Source organism: Sceloporus undulatus, chromosome 1 (assembly GCF_019175285.1).
Source record: "Sceloporus undulatus isolate JIND9_A2432 ecotype Alabama chromosome 1, SceUnd_v1.1, whole genome shotgun sequence".
In the NCBI taxonomy this organism is placed as follows: domain Eukaryota; kingdom Metazoa; phylum Chordata; class Lepidosauria; order Squamata; family Phrynosomatidae; genus Sceloporus; species Sceloporus undulatus.
In genome coordinates, this window is record NC_056522.1 from 14,386,989 (window position 1) to 14,406,898 (window position 19,910).

Sequence of the window (19,910 nt, forward strand, 5' to 3'; positions counted from 1 at the left end):
CAAGAGAGTTGTGCACTCCATATAGCCAACTAGGCAAATTTCCCTAAATTAGGAGAAAAATGGAAAGCCTCTCGTACTAAAGAGATCTTCACCATTTGTGACTGGTCAGCATAATGGTACTTTAAACTCCAAAAAAGGCTAGTAAAACTATTTGGTTTTTTATTAGATTGTTGCTATTTGTTTCAGGGCAAATTACAGCTACAGTATATGAGGTACCAGTGTAATTTACCATTTAGATGTTATCTTGTCTGCCTTTATAAATCAGGAAATGGAACTACTTTTTAAACAAATAAATTGCCTTCTCTCTTCCCATACAAGACTTGCATCTGAAAAGATCACAGCAGTGTTTTCAGACTTCACCCATGATAAAGTAAGTATTTAAATTCAATTTGCTAGGTTCAATCTGCATAACTTTTAGGATTTATTTATTTGTCTTCAACCTGTTTAAAGTAACATATACTCTTTCTGTTTAGCTGTTTGCACTCGTGAGTTTGTTCCTCTTGTGTGATGAAATATCGAGAATATAACGAATAATCTCTCACCCCATGTCCTCAGTCATTTACTCAATTCTACCTACATGGAGTGGCCCATGACTCAGGGCACTGGATGTGGCTGTGAAGGCAGCAAGCCCAGTTTTCATGCGGTGATTAGGGTTGGAGACCATAAGCTATTTGCTTTTCCATTCCTTTCATATTTTGAGGGCCAGCATGAAAGCTCACAAGTGGAGCTATTTGGTTAATGCTCCCAGGTTTTGCAATTCCCTCCCTAGGGAGACTAGGATGGCTTCCTCCTTGCTGTTCTTCCACCAAGAAAGGAAAACCCTTCTGTGTTTATAGGCTTTGTGAAACTCACTGTCCAGGCTTTTAATGCAATGGTGTTTTGCTTGTCTTAATGGCTGTTAATGTTTTAATAAATGTGGTTTAATTGGCTTTAATTCATTAGCTAATTTAATTGCATTTTAATAATATGAAACTGTGTTTTATGTGTGACTATCTAAGGCGCTTTACAGACCACCCAAAAACGGGGATCTGCCGGCGCCTCCGTTTCCGCTGCCGGGAAGCCTCAGCCTCCAAACGGCGAGGGTTCCCGGTGGCGGAAAAAGAAACTGTAAAAAGCGGCTTCTTTTTCCATTGTGCTTATGACGCCATAAGGCGCCAATGGCACACTTGCAGTGTCATAAGTGAGCCGCGACGTGCAGACACTAAGGGTCTGGTGCATTAAGATGGCGGCGCCCATGTAGAATGGGCGCTGCCATTTTGTACGCGCTTGGCGCATACTAGGGTTAAGGGCGTCAGGAAAGGACGCCCCTTCCTAACCCTAGTACGTGCTGAGCACATACTAGGGTGCCCGTGCGGAACGGGCCTAAGTCTAAGGAAGCACCTGGAGCATGGCCACTGTGGAAGAGACATTTTTTCAGCTATTTGGGTATTTCCATTGCCCCTCATGTTTAGGATGTACAAGAGATTTGTCTTAATAAATTTCAAAATAGTTCTAGAGCCCTAACAAAAACATTACCTTCTAGATATCACGAGATGAAGCAATAAACAAAATCAGACTTGAAACAGAAGAACAGCTGAAAGGTAAATATATACTCATCATTATATTACAAAACATTGTACTTTTCTACAACTGTCTGCTGTTCCAGGCTGGCCTTTTTGGGGAGGGGATAATTATTTGATAGGTGTCAGAGTGGTGCAGTAGTTCGAGCGTTGCACTGGACTCTGGAGAGCAAGGTTCAAACCCCCCACTCAGCCATGGAAGCCACCTGAGTGACCTTGGGCAGTAACACACTGTCAACCTTAGAGGAAGACAAAGGCAAGCCCCCTCTGAACAAATCTTGCCAAGAAAATCTCATTATAGGTTCACCCTTAGAGTAGCTGTAACTCAGAAACAATGTTAAGGCATACTGTACAATAGCAACAGTAATGATATGATAGTTGAATTAGTTCTAACTATGAGTCTACATGGTGTAGTTGTTTGAGCGTTGGACTATGCCATTTCAAGTCAGGGTTCAATTCCCCACTTGGCCAAGGAAACCTTCTGGGTGACCTTGGGCAAGTCACACACTCTCAGCCCCAGAAACCCCCTGGCCTTGGGGTTGCCATAAGCCAGAAATGACTTGAAGGCACTCAATAACAACAAACGTAGGTTAAATCTGTGTCTTGGTTTCAGATTGCTGATGTCTGTTCGTCTGACCTGATCAATGTATATCATTTGTCTAATAGAAATTTAGTAGGACAGGAAGAGAATTAACATTCACTTATTCAACAGGAATTTTGATTGGTTTGATTTGTATGAGGAGGATCATATGCACCTCCACCTACAGTCTGAAGTGATAAACCTGTGTCTGGGATGTATCTCAGTATGATTTAAACCTCCGGCTGCAGTCCTTTGACATTTTCCTATATGCCAGTCTAATTGAATTCAGTGAAACATTTTTAACTCTTGGGAAGAATAGGATTGCTGTATAGATTTCTAGATTATGGTAAAGTTGCTTGGATGTCACTCTGCCAATGGTTATGTGTGTAAGAATGAGGAAGATTAACAAAAGTACAAACTGCTTCAGATTGATGTAATATTTTCTTTAGCAGCGTTTTTTATTACCTTTCCTGTCACTATATTAGGAAAACATATCTTGGATGCAGCTTGTAATTCTGATTTGTGTTTTATCTCTAGAAAAGTTCCCAGATGCTGAGTCATATGAAATAATGGAATCTTTTAGTGTTGTTTCCAAGGAAATCTTCAGAAACCTTATTCTGAATGAATACAGAAGGTAAATATGGAATTAGACTTTCTCAGTATTGAAACAGAGTCATCAACAGAACAAGGACACTAGGAGACCAAAAAAAGGATAATTTCTGCAGCAACTCTGATTAGTCTTCCAGATGGACTCTAAATCATATTGTTAGTACCAACTGGAGTAGATCCATTTAAGCAATGGTAACTTGGTAAGTCGTGTATATATTTTTGTGTGTGTGTGCATGTGTGTGTTCCACTGATGCAGTGGGTCTACTTTAGCTATGTAGGTTGCACAGATTCACTAGATCTACTTTATTTAGAAACTAACAGAAGGATTTAAACCAGAAGTAGGAAACTATGGTAGGGAGCCACATTAGCTCCCCAAGAGACCTTAGAGAATTGCATCCATGCCACTGCACCTCCCAAAGCACAATTCTTTTTAAAAAAATGCCCTCTAGGGAGAATGAAGGGCATTTTGCCACATTTTAGCACCTCCTATCATTTTAGGCCTAGGAGAAGCCTTTTTAAACATCTGGAAATGACATAAGTTACTTCCTGTTTATTGCCTGATTCAAAGAAAGGCCTGTCTTGGGCCTAAATGGGGGGGGGAGGCAAAATGTGTTGAAAATGCCCCCTAAGCCCTCTAGAGGACAATTAGAGGCCAAAAAAAGACCTGGGAGCCACAAAAATGACGCTCAGGGCCTCATGTGACCTGTAGATCACACTTTGCCTACTCCTGATTTAAGCCAGTATGGCTCTTATCTAATTATGGCATCCAGTAGATGCACATTGGGCAGGACCAAATTCACGCCATGATCCTGCCACATGGAAGCTTTGTCCATTAAAGGCATCCTCTGAATAGACTCTTTTAGATCAAAGGATTCAATAGTATATAATTGAGGTCAACAAAGACTTACTGTAGCTATCCTGTTCATTATGCAAAGGGATCTTATAGTACTTTTAAGACGGAAAGAAAGAAGTTGGTAACATAAGCTTGTGTGGCTCAAGCATTCTTCATCAGATGCGTGGAGTGAACTGCCTAAGGAGAGACACGTATATCTTTCATCAGGTTGTGTGTGTGTGAAAAGTACTAGAAATGTACAACTTGTTGGTATGCTGATGAGGTGATAAGTTGGACAAAGGTGGGAGAAAAGATACTGCCTAAAGGCAAAGTGAGTAGATGGTGGTGCAGTGATTAAATGCCAGTGTTGCAGCCACTCACTCACAAACCACAAGGTTCCGAGTACAATCTCAGCCAGGGCTTCAGGGTCAACTCCATTTAGCATCCTTCTGTAGGTTGCTAAAATGAGTTCCCAACTTGATGGGGGCAATTTACTTATAGTTGTAAACTGATTAGAGACTGCTCAGTGCTGTATGAAGCAGTATATAAAAGAAGCTGCTATTGCTAACCATATGAATGGTGGAGTGAGTTATTGGAATGTAGTATGATGCTGGTTGAGAACTAAAAAGGATGTGTGATAAACTGGGAAGTTGAACCCTCATGAGTCTGGGGTGTTAACTAGTGTTATAATATGTGTATTGTGTGAGGAAACCATTGTTTGTGTTTCTTAACTTTATTCCCACAGATGTGATGGTAGAGACTTGACTTCCCTTAGAAATATCTCCTGTGAAGTGGACATGTTCAAAACCCTTCATGGATCGGCCCTATTTCAGAGAGGTCAGACCCAGGTATTCACTTCCTCCCCACTTAAAGTAATCAGGTTTCATTAAACAGAATTCCTTGGTGTCCTGGGTGCTAGTTCGTTTGATGTTCCTATATCTTTTCATTTCTTTTACTTGAATACCTTTATTTTTAACTATTGGGGGTATAATATTTCCACTCATGGATTCTGAGTGGGCAAAACAGGTGATATGTAGAAGAATGTCATGATTTTAGTCCCCTGTGGTTTAAAAAGCTGTCAATAGAGAGACTTTGGGAGGCTTTTATCTGAGATCCTGAATAGTTGATGGCAGTTGCAGTACATGTGCCTGCACACACGTGCACCCCTGCCTTCAAGTCAGCTGTCGACTTGGGGCAATCCCATGGATTTCATAGGGTTTTTCTAAGGCAAGAAATACTCAAAGGTGGTTTGCCAGCATCTTCCTCTGAAATGTACTGTAGCCTATAGCACCTGGTATTAATTGACACTCTCATATCCAAGTACTAATCAGGGCTGACCCTGCTTAGCTTCCAAGATCAGATATTAGATCACATATGAAGCTGCCTTCACCCATAAGCCTAATTATAATTCATTAATGCAACCCAAGTACTGTTATTTATAGTTTTAAAAACTTTTAATTATTTTAATTCAACTCACTATATTTTTAATATATTTTCAACTTATTTGAACTGTCTTATGGTTTTTAGCCTGTTTTTAATGTTATTTTGAGCCATCCTTAGATCTTTTGATATAGGGTGGGATATAAATATAATAACCAGTAATAAATATTTAGCACAGTTGCAGTATGTGCTGCTTTGCTAAATAGGCTCATGGTTTGACTTGGTAAAGTCAGTATGTTCATATGCTGATTTAATAAATATAAAACACTTGAGGCATAATCCAGAAAAAGTGAAACTCTTTAAAATTTTGCTTAAGTGTATACTTGTGTTATAATAATAATAATACTTATTTATACCCTGGTCTTCAGCCAAGGCTATAGAGTACTTAATCTGGGTTCTACATTTACATTAATTATGGGAAGTAAATAAATGGGTAAAAATCTGTCTTGAATATTTGTACAAGTAAAAACATGTGTTTATGTCAGCAGGAGATTCCAGAATGTTTTCTATTTAATTTTTGGCTGTTATGATCCAAGGGTGCCCTTTGCCTCTGTCCCTTGCTATTGCACTTCACACAAATTATTGTCCTTGGAACTAGAACGTTGATGTTATCTCTAGAGCACCGGGCATCTACTGGTAAAGACTGTGTTTGCAGCCCTCCATCATCATCAAACCACAAGGTTGTGAGTTCAGTTAGTCAGGGGCTTAGGATCAACTTAGACTTGCATCCTTCTGAGGTCACTAAAACGAGTACCCAGCTTGATGGGGCAATTAGCTTATAGTTGTAAACCACTTAGAGACTGCTCAGTGCGGTATGAAGCGGTATATAAATGAAGCTGCTATTGCAATCTGCCAAATGATGACCTTGCCTTCTCCCCAAATTCTTTTAGGATTTTAAACTCAACGATAGCTGTTAAGTTAATAAACAAAACTATAAAATTCACAACCAGTAAGAGAGCCAATGTGGCATAGAGGTTTAAGTGATTGGCTACGACTCTGGAAACCAGGAGTCAATTCACAGCTTGGCCATGAAACCTACTGGGTGGCGTTGGACATGTCACATGCTCTCAGCCTCAAACCTGAGCAAATTTTGCCAAGAAAACTTCATGATAGGTTTGCCTTTGGGTCGCCATAAGTTGGAAATGACTTGAAGGCACACAATAACAACAACAAGATATTAGGAAGCAGGTTTATTGTCAAACACAGTACATTGCTTACATAACTATATGCTTGTTGGTTGCGAGTCAGACTACTGTAATAAGTTCCTGGTTGTAGGTCTGTAGCACTGTAGAGGGTGGCCATATCTCAGTGTTAGAACAAAAGGTCTAACAAGTGAAATTCAGTCTTTGGTAACTCCAGGAAGGGCTGGGAAATTCCAAAATCCTAGAAAGTCACTACCAGTCAGGACAGCTTCTTGTGTAAAGTTTGTTTCCTTGAGGTTATGATGGGAGTTAATTGTGTAGCCATATTGTACACGGATCACTCTTCCATGCTGTCAGTTCTGGGGTTCCTGGGAAAAATGAGAAGGTCATTATAATGAGGAAGAGGACAATACTTTCTTAGTAATAACCCAAACTCTCAGGTAGTGGGCTACATTTCTCTTCCATTGAGAACAGTGGAATGCAGAATCCTTACAGTGGGAAGTTGAAAAATTAAGCTTATATAGTTGTGCTTCTGGTATTTTCATTGACAGCAGAGCCCTGCCTGAATGACATATTTCATAATCCCTAATTGGTTAAAAATGCAATAGTGTAACAAATGTAAATAGTTATGTTGTTGGTCTGTAGTTAAAATAAAACTGTATCAGATGTACTGGTAGGTGTCATCTATTCTGTCCCAAGCTAACTGCAGAACATTTCTTGACAGCTTCTCTGCAGGAATGCAAAATCATTCTTAACTTTCCCTGAGCATGCTTATAAAATTAGACTGTACATATGTTCTGCATCACTATTAAAAGCTGAACTGCGTGTGGGTTGTGTGTGTCATTGAATGAAAAGGTCCCTGTGGGCGAATTGCTTAAAATAGCAGCATCTGTGAATCAGACCTGCTGTTCTGCTTAAATTGGTGGGTACTGAACTTTATTTTTGTACAGCACTTATACCCCTGAAAACTTGTTCAGAGGAATTATGTGTATCCTTGATTGCAGTTTCTTCTAGTATATGAAAGTGTTAAGATGGCATGTCCAGCTGAAATTAGAATGAGGTTAGGATTTTTACCTGTTGAACGTGTTGGGGTGATTACCTTTTTTCTGCCACCTTTTTACACCTCTTCTTCGGGGGGGGGGGGGTGTCAAAAAGTAAAACAAGCATGTCAGAGCTCATAGTAAATATAGTAGATAGACTGGCTAATTATTGGGACAAAAGTGGAGAGTTTAGCCAAAAAGTGGAAATGGTTCACTTTAATCCCAAAGTAAATGGGAACAATGTTTCCTGTCCATAAATCCCTTTGAAATCTATTGGAGTATTTTTGTGTAGAACTATATACTTCTTTGTTTAGTTTGCAGTTTTTGCTCTTAAATATTTTCATATATGTAGAAAATTTTATCTCTTACCTCCAGACTGAACTACCTTTCTTCATTGTTGTTCCAGGTCCTTTGTACAGTTACGTTTGATTCATTGGAATCAAGTGTAAAATCTGATCTTATCACAACAGCCATAAGGTATATACCACTGTTATTTCTCCTGCCTGCCCAATTTTGTTTTGACACTTGTAGATGTTGGAATCTTTAGGATCATAACCTTCAGGGAAATAGGGAGTAACTGTAACAGTGGCCAGAACACTTGCTTTACATGCAGTTAAAAGTCACATTTCCAGTAAAAGGATCTGATGATAGGATAGGAAATGTGAGATCCTGGATAGTTACTTCCAATTAACTATATTACCTGTGAAATGGCTTAAACTTTCAACCAGGTCTTTGAATCAACAGGCCCTCCAGATGATATTGAACTGCAGCTCCTAGCATTTCTCACCATTGGCTGTGCTGGCTAGGTCACCTGGGAATTGCAGTCCAACAAAATCTGGAGTTATGTGAGTCCTACCCCAACTTTAAAGCCAGACATACATGGGAGCCTGACTGAATTCCATGGGACTGCCCTTGGAGATGACTCAGAAGCTTCAGCTAGTGTAAAATGCAGCAGCTGGACTGATGAAAGGAATAGCTTATAGAGACCATATAACGCCAGTTCTAAAAGAAATGTACTGGCTGCCAAAATGTTTTCAGTCTGCTAAAATGTTTCTAATCTGAATTCAAGATGCTGGTAATGACAGTTAAAGCCCAAAATAGTTTGATACGTCTATATTTGGAGGACCACCTTTCCCTGTATACTCCTGTTCAATGACTGAGATCTGCTGGGTAGCACCTTTGATGCTAACTGAGCCCTAGAAATTATAGCATAAGCTTTCATAGATTTGGTTTAATTCCTCAGATGCATAGAGTAGTGTAAGATATGTTGGAAAAAGCATTTTGTTGCAAGCAATTTGAAAAGCATGGTGATTTTGAAGGGGACATTCGGGTAGCTTCCAAATGTTGTGGGGTTTACTGCTTTTGTGTAAGTGGTGATATAGGTATACTGTGGTGCCTAACAAAAACAGCAAGTGAGGCTTCTTTCAGGCAGCATGTTAGCCACCCCTGCATTAGTAACTTATTTTAAATTATTTAATTATTCCATGTTGTCAGTTTTAACTGGTGAGGGCAAATTTTAATCGTTGTGCTGAAGGTTAATTGTCTGCATGCTGAGAGAGATAAAATATTAAAATACAGCTTTTTCCTAACAATGCAACATTACACCATGCTTGAGTGCTTCACAGTGGTTGTGTGTTCTGCAACTTCCTTCTCCTCTTGCATAGCTGAGAGAGCGCCTTCACGCATTTAGTCTGACCAAATTTATAGAATCCCAGGTTAGCATTGCATTTGGGCTGAAAACCATGGTTCATTTAAAAAAAACACAATACTGTTCAGTATTAAAACAAGCCAATTTCAAACTGTGGGTCCAGTCACATCCTGCAAAAAGTTATAAATTTTGGCTTTATTTTCAACATAAGCATTTTCAACTTTTTAAACTAATACTGTGTTCTCTAGTGCATACAACCTGTTCATTCTGTTCATGCCAGGTGTCTTTGCACATTGTAACAAGCAAGAAGCTTTGTGTGAAGTCTGAATCTGAAATTATTATGTCCACAAATGAGAAACAGGACAAAAATCTAGAAAGAATGTATTCACAGTGGAAGAAATAAAGGAAACAGTCCCACATGTTGTTGGTAGTCCACAAACTTTTATTATCCTAAAAAACCTAACATTTATCATAGTTGTGGTATTGGGACAACACATAAATCATCTCTAAAAACATAATTTTTTGAAATATCACAACTATAATAAATGTACTTTTATTCATTTTACAATAGCCCTTGAAGAAGGCCAATTTGTGAAAAGGCCGAAGTCCACTGAGGTTTTTAAGATAATGAAGTTTCTGGACCATCAACAGCACATGGGACTTTGTTTCCTTTATCTCTTCCACAAGTGAGAAACACTGGACTTGTCTTTTCACTAGCTGTTTTGGGGCTTGGACCCATTCCAGTTTATGCTTATAGCTGTGAAGCCATTGATTGGGACACCCTTTTCGGCCTCATATTCTTGCGCTGTATAGTATGTGTTGATGGAGGTTTCTACATTTAGAGGATATGACATTAGGGGTGAGGCTCGTTTTGTATTGTGTGTAAGCAAAACCAACCAACTGTAAGTTATAGTCAAACAAAGGTTATATTTCATAGCCTTCAGTGTCACATAAAGGGGGTTCTAATATGGCCTGGCTAATGTGTTTAGTTAATTGAATAAAAGGATTAATAAATTAAAAAATCTTCAACCAGTTTGCAATCCTCTAAGATCTTCTCAGTATTGATTATGAGTGCTTGTGTGCAGTATGTATTTATAATCCCTTGTTTATCCAAACAATTTCCCATTGAACCATGCACAGATCAGACTCAGATCTACTTAGTTTTAACAATATAAAAGCACTCGGTGTCCTCAGTTGACTCTTTGATCTCTGTTAGGTCAAGCCAGCCCAACCTCCCCGGGATAAGAGCATTTTGGTTACTACACAAAAAGGCCTTGTTTTGTTTTCTATTTGATTTAGCAGTATGACTAGGTGGTGTTTGAAGCAGGATGTCAAGGAGTTTGCAAGCATACATGGCGAAAGAGATGTTCCCTAAAATGGAGTCTCCCAAGCCCAGTACCTGACTTATGTATTCCTAAGAAAAGATGGAGTAGACTAAGCTTTATTAAATTATTTATAAATATATTAAATTAAATTCTGTTCATCTCATTTAATTCTGTATAACATTTTTTTCTATTTTTAGTGGAATAAAAGAAAAAAACTTCATGCTCCATTATGAGGTATGACTTATTTTCTTCCAGTAGATGAAAGTGCTTTAAAACTTATGCCTGACTTCATTTTGCTCTTTCTTAGGAAAAGCATCTACTTCATTAAAAGGAATTTGCTGGGACGTAATATAGAGTGGTCCTGTAGAAAAATCATCTAGAGTTTAAAATGGCATTATTTTTATTGGTGTCTATGGTTCTATTACTTTGTGCCATTTTGTTCACTTTCTAAGAAGAATTGTACAGGTTGAGTATCCCTTATCCGGAATTCTGAAATTTTCCAAAAACTGAAACTTACTTCATGGGTGGCTGAGATAATGAAACATTTCCGTTCTGACAGTTCATTGTACACAAACTTTGTTTCATGTATAAAAATTATTTAAAATACTGTATGAAAGTACCTTCAGTATAAGGTGTATATGAAGCATAAATGAATTATGATTAGACCTCGGTTTCATCTGCAAAATCATTATGTACATATATGCAAACACAGATATTCCAAAAAAAATTGAAAAACCCAAATTCAAAAACATTTCTGTTCCCAAGCTTTTCAGATAAGGGCGATTCAACCTGTAGTTAATAAGTATAAATATAGCCCAATGTGATGGAATCCCCTATTTCAACCTTGCATTTCCAACCCTTGGACTCCTGTCGCTGACGCTGCTAACCTAGATAGATGATTCCATCACATCCATTTTTGCCTGTACTGATATCTGAAAGGAACATTCCTTTCTACTCACCTCTTGACTTCCAGTGCTCTTCTGGAGTGCTAGAGGAGCCCTTGCTTGCCACTGATACACCTGCCCAATCTGTGTTTTCTGTTCACTTTGATGGTAATTACTATATTTTTCCTGAGCAGGTAAATGGAAGAACTCGCCTTCTTCCTTTTTGTATGGTATGTGTTATGTGGAAGGAGGTGTGCCTCCTGCCCAGGAAAATGTAGCTATCTATCAAGTGAGAGGGAGAGACTTTATGGGAAGAAGATTGAGTATGGTGTGAATGCACAGGAGTGGTCAAATCTATCTGAGCCAGATACGTGATTATTGAAAATGCTCTGCAGCTGCAGCCTGTATTGCCCCCTGAACTTTTTTATGCATGTAGAAGAAAGTTTGATTTTGAATGTTTACTCACTTTGAATTAAGCATTAAGGCATTTGTTCAGTTTTTTTTGTGGGCTTTAAAACATGAGGTTTTCTAGTTTCGTTTTCACATGGGGATAACAGGATATTTTAACATATAAATAAAACTGTCTAAAATTGTGTATTAATTTAAATTCCTATTGGTACAATGTTAGTTGATTAGAACCTTTAATTGATATACAGTCGTTTCTCCCGATTTGTGGTCTTGCCGTTCGCGTCCCTCATTTTCGGGGACAGCAAGCCAGGAAGGACATAATGTTGTGTGTGTAGCGCTGCACACAGGAGCACCCCCCATTGTGTGAGGGTAAATGAAAGGCACTGTTGCAGCACGTAGAAATGGGGCTCCAGTATTGGCGATTTTCCCGATTTGCTGGTGGGGAGAATGGATCCCCGCGAATCGGAAGAGACAACTCTAGTATGCAACATATACATATAACAGTGTTTGTATGGTGTCAGCTAATTAGACACTTTAGTTGATAGAAGTTTACATTGTCATTTAAAAATATCATAATTCAGCTACATTATTGCATAGTCAGGGAAGGCCTCGCCTCATTGATTTCAGAAGATTTAGCTGTGCTTAAACTTAAGCTGATGGTTTAATTTTTAAAATGTTACCATAGATACTGTAGATATACAGTATTAGATTAAAGTGAACCATTTAAAATACATGGCTGGAGATCTTTTATCCAGCTAGCCTAAGAAGGATATTGTATTCATCTGCAAATGATTCATGTTTCATGGTCTACCTATCTTTCATTCACTATTATTATTATTATTATTATTATTATTATTATTATTAACCTTTATTTATAAAGCGCTGTAAATTTACACAGCGCTGTACATACAATCTTTTTAATTAGACGGTTCCCTGCCCTCAGGCTTACAATCTAAAAAGACATGTAAAGACTTTTATGAATTTCATTTGCCTTTGCCTTAAAATGAATGTTAACAGATGAGTGTGTTATATTAACTTTCCTTCTCTTACAGTTTCCTCCATATGCGACTAATGAGATTGGTAAAATTTCAAGTGCAAACAGAAGAGAACTTGGTCATGGTGAGTATAAAAGGTGAAAAAGCTGAATATTTGCACTGAAACCAAAATAATCTTTGTATTTATGGCATAATTTTTGTTTGTAGGTGCACTTGCGGAGAAGGCTTTGAAGCCAGTGATTCCCAGCGAATTCCCTTTCACAATAAGAGTTACTTCAGAAGTATTGGAATCAAATGGTATTTGATTGTATTTCTTTTAGTCTCTTGCCACAATTTAGGTTTTGAAAAAAGGGAGCTGCAATTAGATCTCTCTGGCAGTGCTCTAACTGTAGAAGGGAAAGTATAGTAGGGGCCTATCATCATTTTCTTTTGTGATGTCAGTTGGAAATTTGGTTGAAATGTTCAAAATGTATCAAATGTAAGTGGCAGCTGTGTGTTTCCTTTATCTAGAATGGAAAGTACAAAAGTCATGGGGAGATTATGAATCAAAAAATGGCAAATGGTTATGCATATCCCTTGTGTTGCTGGGAAATGTATTCATTTGCAGATAATTTAACTTTAGAAAAATGGTAAATACTTGGAAAAAAGATGGTTGGTGTAACTTACAATTTTTTGTCTCTAGGGTCATCATCAATGGCTTCTGCTTGTGGTGGGAGTTTAGCATTGATGGATGCAGGTATGCTGTTCACAACAATAAATTAATATCTTGGATACATTTGTATATTAGAGGCCTTTGGAACTGCTATCATAACTTGAAATATATATTTCTCTCTTACTGTTAGGGGTGCCAATTTCATCGGCTGTAGCAGGTGTTGCTGTAGGTCTGGTTACCAGGCCTAACTCAGAAAAAAATGGAGACATTGAGGATTATTGTTTGCTAACAGACATTCTGGTGAGCGTTTCTTGTTGAGTGTTATTTGAGATATTATCAGCCCAAGAAACTTTGTTTGTTGTTGTGTGCCTTCAAGATATTTCTGATTTATGATAAGTCGAAGTTATCATGGAGTTCTAGTGGCAGAATTTGTTCAGAAGGTTTTTTTCCTGGCCTTCATCTGATGCTGGGAGTGTGATTTGCCCAAGGTCATCCAGTAGGTTTCTGTGGCTAAGCATAGATTCGAACCCAGGACTCACAGAGTTCTAATCCAACATTCAAACCACTACACCAGGCTGGGTCTCAAGAAAGTTTGTACTCTGTGTTTTTCTTCATCAGGGTAATTAAAATCCAGCTGTAAAAAAACTGAAATCTGTGACCCTTACAAATTATACTTAATGTTCATATTCACAGGGAGATAAGAGATAGAGCTATGAATTGGGAAATCCAGTTTGAATCTCAACTCTGCCATGAATTTATTGGTGAATTGCCATGGGCAAGCCACTCTTTCTTCTCCTGTGTCCTTTCCACATGCAATATAATAGACACCCATCTCTCAGGGTTACAGTACAATATACATGAAGCATTTTGAACATTGTGAAAGCACTGTAAAAGTGCAGTGTTGTGTTAAATGTGGCTACTGGACAGTGCTCAGTTTGTGGACCTAGCACCCACCTAACCTCCTAATGCACCATTTAGGAATAAGACTTTGATGGGCTATTGTACATAGTAATAGATTGATGTTACCATTAACTGTGCATGTCCAAATATCTAAAATGTCTTTACTTTGTAAGATTTCCATGCCTATGCCAAATCTCACATTAACTACTCCTTCAGAAGGAGTTTATATGCTCAGGCAAAATTCTCAGCACTTTAATTGCCTTACATTCAGAATAATAGTAATAGTAATAGTAATAATAATAATAATAATAATAATAATAATAATAATAATAATAATAGGATTTATTTATATGCCGCCCAATCACTGGGAATCCAGTCACCTTACAACAGAGGGGATAATAGATGGTTCCCTGCCCTCAGGCTAGATTAATCTTGTCATGTACTCAGACTTGGTTAAACTTTAAAAATATCTTGTTTGATTTTCTCCAAGGAGGACATGAAAGTCTAGTAGGGGAGGAATTACCAACAAAGTCCCTGCAGTAGAAGGATGTTGCATGCTTGGACTTGAACATTTACCCATTGTAACAGAGTGGAACTTGTGTTCATTAAAGGCTGTTGAGTTTGTGGGTAGAAAGTTGTTTCAAATGTACTTCTTTTTGCAGGGTATAGAAGATTATAATGGTGATATGGACTTCAAAATGGCTGGAACAAATAAAGGAATAACTGCTTTACAGGTATGTTTCTCAGTTCCCAAAAAATAAAATTAAAAAATACCTCAAGGTGCTATAGAAAATACAGTTGGCCCTCCACATTTGCAGTTTTGGTTAATATGTTCTCCCAGGGAATCTCTAGCTCCTCCAATGCAACTCTGCCAGATGTTAACCATAGGGTTGCGCTGGAGAACCTAGAAGTTCCTAGAGAAAATATTTCTCTGGGTATTCGTAGGCCCACCAGCATAAGTATGTGATCAACCTGTGGCAGATGTTGACCATAGAGTTGTACTTGAGGACCTGGAGATTCCTAGAGAGGTGTTCTCTTAGGTAAAAATAATATTATTTTTTATTTGTGTTTTTTCCATATTCACAGGGGTCCTTAACCCCTAACCCCAGCAAATGTGGAGGGACCACTGTAGTGCTATTGGTATATTTAAGTGATTTCCATTTGTGCATTATTAGGCTGATATCAAGCTACCAGGAATACCCCTAAAAATTGTGATGGAAGCTATTCAGCAAGCCACAGGTAAGTGCAGAAGCCACAGTATTTGATTTTTAATTTTTGTATTGTATCAGTTTTGTTGTTTGAAAGGTGTAATCTGTTGTACAAAGCCCAGAATTCCACAGAGTGTTGCCATGGCATTTAAAGTGAAATACAGCACTATAACAGTGTCGTGTGATAAGGGCTATAGAGAAAAACACTAAACAATGCATAATTAATGTCTGTGTACATGGGATGAGAGTAAAGGGTCTGCAAGCGTGTTACTCTTTTTATTTATGCCAAGTACAGTGGAGCTCAGATATTCTGTATACTGCATGCTTGACATACATCAAATAAAAGCCATCCTCTCTGAAACTAATAAGTTCTTCTTCATTCCCCTTCTCCAAATACAGAAAGTTTAGTGACATGACAAGGATTTCAATATATAAGGAATGCATGCATTTATGAAGACTGTGTCCCTTATTTTACAAATAACTGATCTATCATTTAAAGTGGAATAAGGCAAGCACACAGGACTGCTTGTGTCACCTATTATTATTATTATTATTATTATTATTATTATTAACCTTTATTTATGAAGAGCTGTAAATTTACACAGCACTGTACATACAGTCTTTTAGTTAGACGGTTCCCTGCCCTCCTCTGATATTTATAGATTGTGTGTCTTAATTTATGATATACAGAGGAAATTTTAACAGATGAAGAAATTTGATAAAGTTTGAGTGCTTATTGACCTCATTAACATTATTCAAAGACCTTCTGTCTAAAGTAGAGGCAATACAGAATACTGATTAATACAGAAGGCACAAATAGTTGTTGTGAAGAAAGAACCTGCAAATGATATCAAATATGATATATTTGGGTAGGGACAAGGAACTCCTTACATATAGCCATAAGAATTTAGTGGTGAAGTATAGAGAGTTTTTCACTTTATATTCATTTTGCCAATTATTTTTAGTTGGTTGTTCACCTCCCTTTCCGCCAGTTAATTGACACATTAAATTTGAATACATTTTTGTATAAACTCAGTTGGATGTCTTATTAAAGCACAAACTTGAATTTAATATGGAAAACTTACTTTTCATTGTGAGAAGATAAGGCTAATTTTAATAATAATTTTAATTTTATTTAATTTTCATATTTCATCTCTTGTATTTTCTTTTTAAAGTAACACTTAAAGCAAAAAAAAACATCCAAAGGCAAACTCAGAAGTTCCTTTAATTGCTGCTCTGATGAATAATCTGCTAATATGTGAGGCTAATTAATCTACCAATTAAAAGTGATTAAAGTATGAAGGCTTACTCCATATGGGGAAAAACACCTTGTAGGTTGAAATTTAGATAATCTAGTTTGATTTTCAACATAAACCTTAACTGTTTTTTTTCCCCCCTTTGGTCAAACTGTTATTTATGGTTAATAAACTGTGCCACCCAGTATGCTTGCTCTTTCTAAAGAAAGCTGGTCTCTTTCCTTTTCTTAGGAAAGCACTTTTGCCTCACCTTCATTGGCTAGCTAGCTAGTCTGCTTGTGAGAGACACGGTGTCTTAAGAAAATAATCATGTGCAGCTAGATGTGAATAATTGTAGCAAAGAAGTTTTATTGAAGTAAATTTGATTTTCCCCCCCTCCTCTGTCTCTTATGTGCAGACCCATTATTTAGGTAGTGTGAGGAAGCTGATTAACCTTACTGGATACTATATTTTTAAACTCAAAAACCCAACACACAAAAGCTGTGTGTATGGCCAACAAGACAATAGAGGCAGCATTAAACACAAAAGAGAATGAATGTTCCTTATTCCTCAGCGGGTTTAAGCTTTTTGAAATAGAACTACCTGGGGGAAGATGGAAGGCTTTTAAAAATCCTGAAAAAATGCACAAAGCTGGACACAAAACCTGCTGTATTGAATGTCCTTACAAAGCCTAAGATGAGAAATAGCTCTGCTATTTGTTTAACAATAGGACTCCCCAAAAGCGCCTCAAACCTTTGCTGTGGTGCAGCAGTGTAAAAGGTTTGCATGGTTAGTCATGTTAGAATCTTACAAAAGAAAGAGTACTCTTGCAGTAACCGAGGAGGACTTTTAGAAATGAAAATGTTAATGTGTGTGTTCTCTATTTAAGCTGGATTTTTTTCTTTTTTTCCATAGTGGCAAAGAGAGAGATTTTGCAAATTATGAATAAAGCAATTGCAAAACCCAGAGCAAACAGGAAAGAGAATGGACCACTTGTTGGTAATAGCTTACATATCTAACGAAGGATGGATTGCCTGGAGGTTGGGATTAGAAAATCAGTCTGTTTCTAGTCCATATCAGCTTTAATTCAGTCAAAATTCTGTTTTATCCAGTTCCCAAATCTACATTAGAATTATAGAATCACAGAGTTAAAAGAGGCCCATTGAGTTAACCCCTAATACTGTTTTATTAATACACAAATATATTCATCTTTATTTGGTATGCAAATTTTCCCAACACACTGTACCACAGAACTGAAGACATGCACAGTTTGAAGGAGAAATGATGTTCCAATCTGCATTATTGGTCTGGAAACTGTGAATTGAATTAGTTTGCTAAAAATGCAGATACAGTTGGCCCTCCATTTTCATGGGAAATCCGTTCCAGACCCACCCGCGCCCCTGCGAAAATGGAGGCTCAAGCATATTCAAGCCTCATGGTTGAATGGGGCACACCCCTGGGTGCACAGCCCAGGCATGCGCCATTGGAAATAGTGTGGGTTGCACCTCCGCAGATATTTGAGGTCGCAGATCTCAGATCCGCAAGTTAGAAGGGGCGACTGTACATCAAAAATGTTCCCCATTTGCCTTTTCCCAGAATGGGATTCACAGTCGAGACACCTGCATCTTATACTTGTTTTTCCTCAGTGTGCAAAATAGGTGTTTTAAAGTCATTTTTTGTTATGAATGATGCAACCCATAGCTGTCAGAGACCTAGTACACTTATGGTTTAGACTGTTCTCTCATCTAAATTCTTGTCTGTATCTATCTTATGTATGGTCACCCAAGCAGTTACTATTGGACTGATCAAAATTGGGGTATGAAAATTTGCTTGGTGGTTTAATTATTTGTTTGGGCCATTTAAAAAAAAAACAAGACAATAACCATAGTTCCATAATAAAATAGTTCAAACAAGGAAACAATGTTTTCAAAAGAACTCTCAATTAAAATACAGGGAGCAGGAAAAGAAAACGAATCAGCCTAGTAGAAAAGGTTTTGTTTGACTTTGGAAAGCCATCAGTGAAGGGACTGAACAGATCTTCCTCAGGGGAGTGCAAAAGACTGGATGAAGCTGCAGAGGAGAGCAGGATGTAAAATCATAGAGTTGGAAGAGACCACAAAGGCCACTCTGTCCAACCTCCTGCCATGCAGGAACTCTCAATCAAATCATCCCTAACAGATGGCCATCCACGGATTTTGGTATCCATGGGGGATCCTTGAACCAAATCCCAGTGGATAACAAGGGCCAATATATATTCATTATATGTGTCTGCATATCATTCCATTCTATTATTCTTCAAATCTAAAATACCTATTTCTCCCCAATATTTTCTCATAAAATGAATACATTCTTCTCCATCTGTTCATCCATCAAATGGAGATTAATTTTCAAAATATCTTCCAGATATATTCTGAGTCCAATATTTTCTCACTTTATCACAAAATCAAAAAGACTGATCTTTTTATCACAAGTCCACCACATATGAGAAAAAGTTCCCTCTTTTTGATCCTGTTTCCAAGATGTGTTAGTAACACCTTTATACATCCTCAAAAGTTTCACTGGTATCAGAAACCATGGGTACATAATTTTGTAAAAATTCTCCTTTAAATCATTATTCAAGTAAACTTGAAATCCTTTGTCAACATTATCTCTCATTGATTGATTTGTATGTTGTGTCCTATATTCTGGACCCATTTTATCATGCCTTCTTCAACCTATTCTACCATATCCATTCTCAACTAAAGTTTATGCATTTTAGCAATTAAATGACTATCATTGGTATACAATTGGGTTTCAGATTCTGATTTTATTATTTTAAAACCATATAAATTCTTAGCCATCTTGAATCTCTTAAATATCTTGCTATACCAATGAAATTCAGATCTCTCCAACCTCAATTCTTCATTTGTTTTCATTCTGTAGTGCCTGCTCCCTGTCAGGCATTAAAAGGTCTCAATGTTACTCATTTACCTCTACATACAGTTTCTTTTCTATATAAAGCTTAATTGGGTGAGACATCCATAAAGGCATTTTAGAACACAATCTTATTATGTATTTATTTCATATTCCTTACAAAGATTTTTTAATATAATGATTAGTAAACTCTGCATTTATCTCAATTTTATCATACCAGAGAAAATACCATCTGCTGGGGCCTGTCTTCTATGTCTCACCAGTATGTGGGTAACATGGTGTGGAAGGATATTGGGGGAGGACCTTCTCAGCTTGTGGAAATCCCTCTCAATTGGTGCCAATGCCAATAATAAATAAATAAATATTGGTATACGTATTATGGCAGAAAGGGGAGAAAATTAGCTGCTCTTGCTGCTTTTACTGTATGCTTATGACATGAACCTCTACCTTTCAGAAACAGTTCAAGTGCCATTATCGAAAAGGGCAAGATTTGTTGGCCCCGGAGGTTATAATTTAAAGAAACTTCAAGCTGAAACTGGT

The 19,910-nt window shown here is 37.6% G+C and overlaps 1 protein-coding gene across 1 annotated transcript in view; it reads left to right on the forward strand.

Annotated features, from left to right (window-relative positions):
* PNPT1 (polyribonucleotide nucleotidyltransferase 1) overlaps positions 1-19,910 on the forward strand; it is a 37,018-nt gene that overhangs the window by 11,216 nt on the left and 5,892 nt on the right. Inside the window, exons 10-23 of the mRNA XM_042444231.1 lie at positions 319-370; positions 1,523-1,580; positions 2,677-2,773; positions 4,326-4,428; positions 7,609-7,679; positions 10,373-10,409; positions 12,520-12,586; positions 12,670-12,759; positions 13,145-13,198; positions 13,305-13,414; positions 14,677-14,748; positions 15,190-15,253; positions 17,373-17,456; positions 19,825-19,908. Of these exons, the coding sequence (XP_042300165.1) occupies positions 319-370; positions 1,523-1,580; positions 2,677-2,773; positions 4,326-4,428; positions 7,609-7,679; positions 10,373-10,409; positions 12,520-12,586; positions 12,670-12,759; positions 13,145-13,198; positions 13,305-13,414; positions 14,677-14,748; positions 15,190-15,253; positions 17,373-17,456; positions 19,825-19,908 (1,043 nt within the window). The remainder of the gene's footprint in view (positions 1-318; positions 371-1,522; positions 1,581-2,676; positions 2,774-4,325; positions 4,429-7,608; positions 7,680-10,372; positions 10,410-12,519; positions 12,587-12,669; positions 12,760-13,144; positions 13,199-13,304; positions 13,415-14,676; positions 14,749-15,189; positions 15,254-17,372; positions 17,457-19,824; positions 19,909-19,910) is intronic.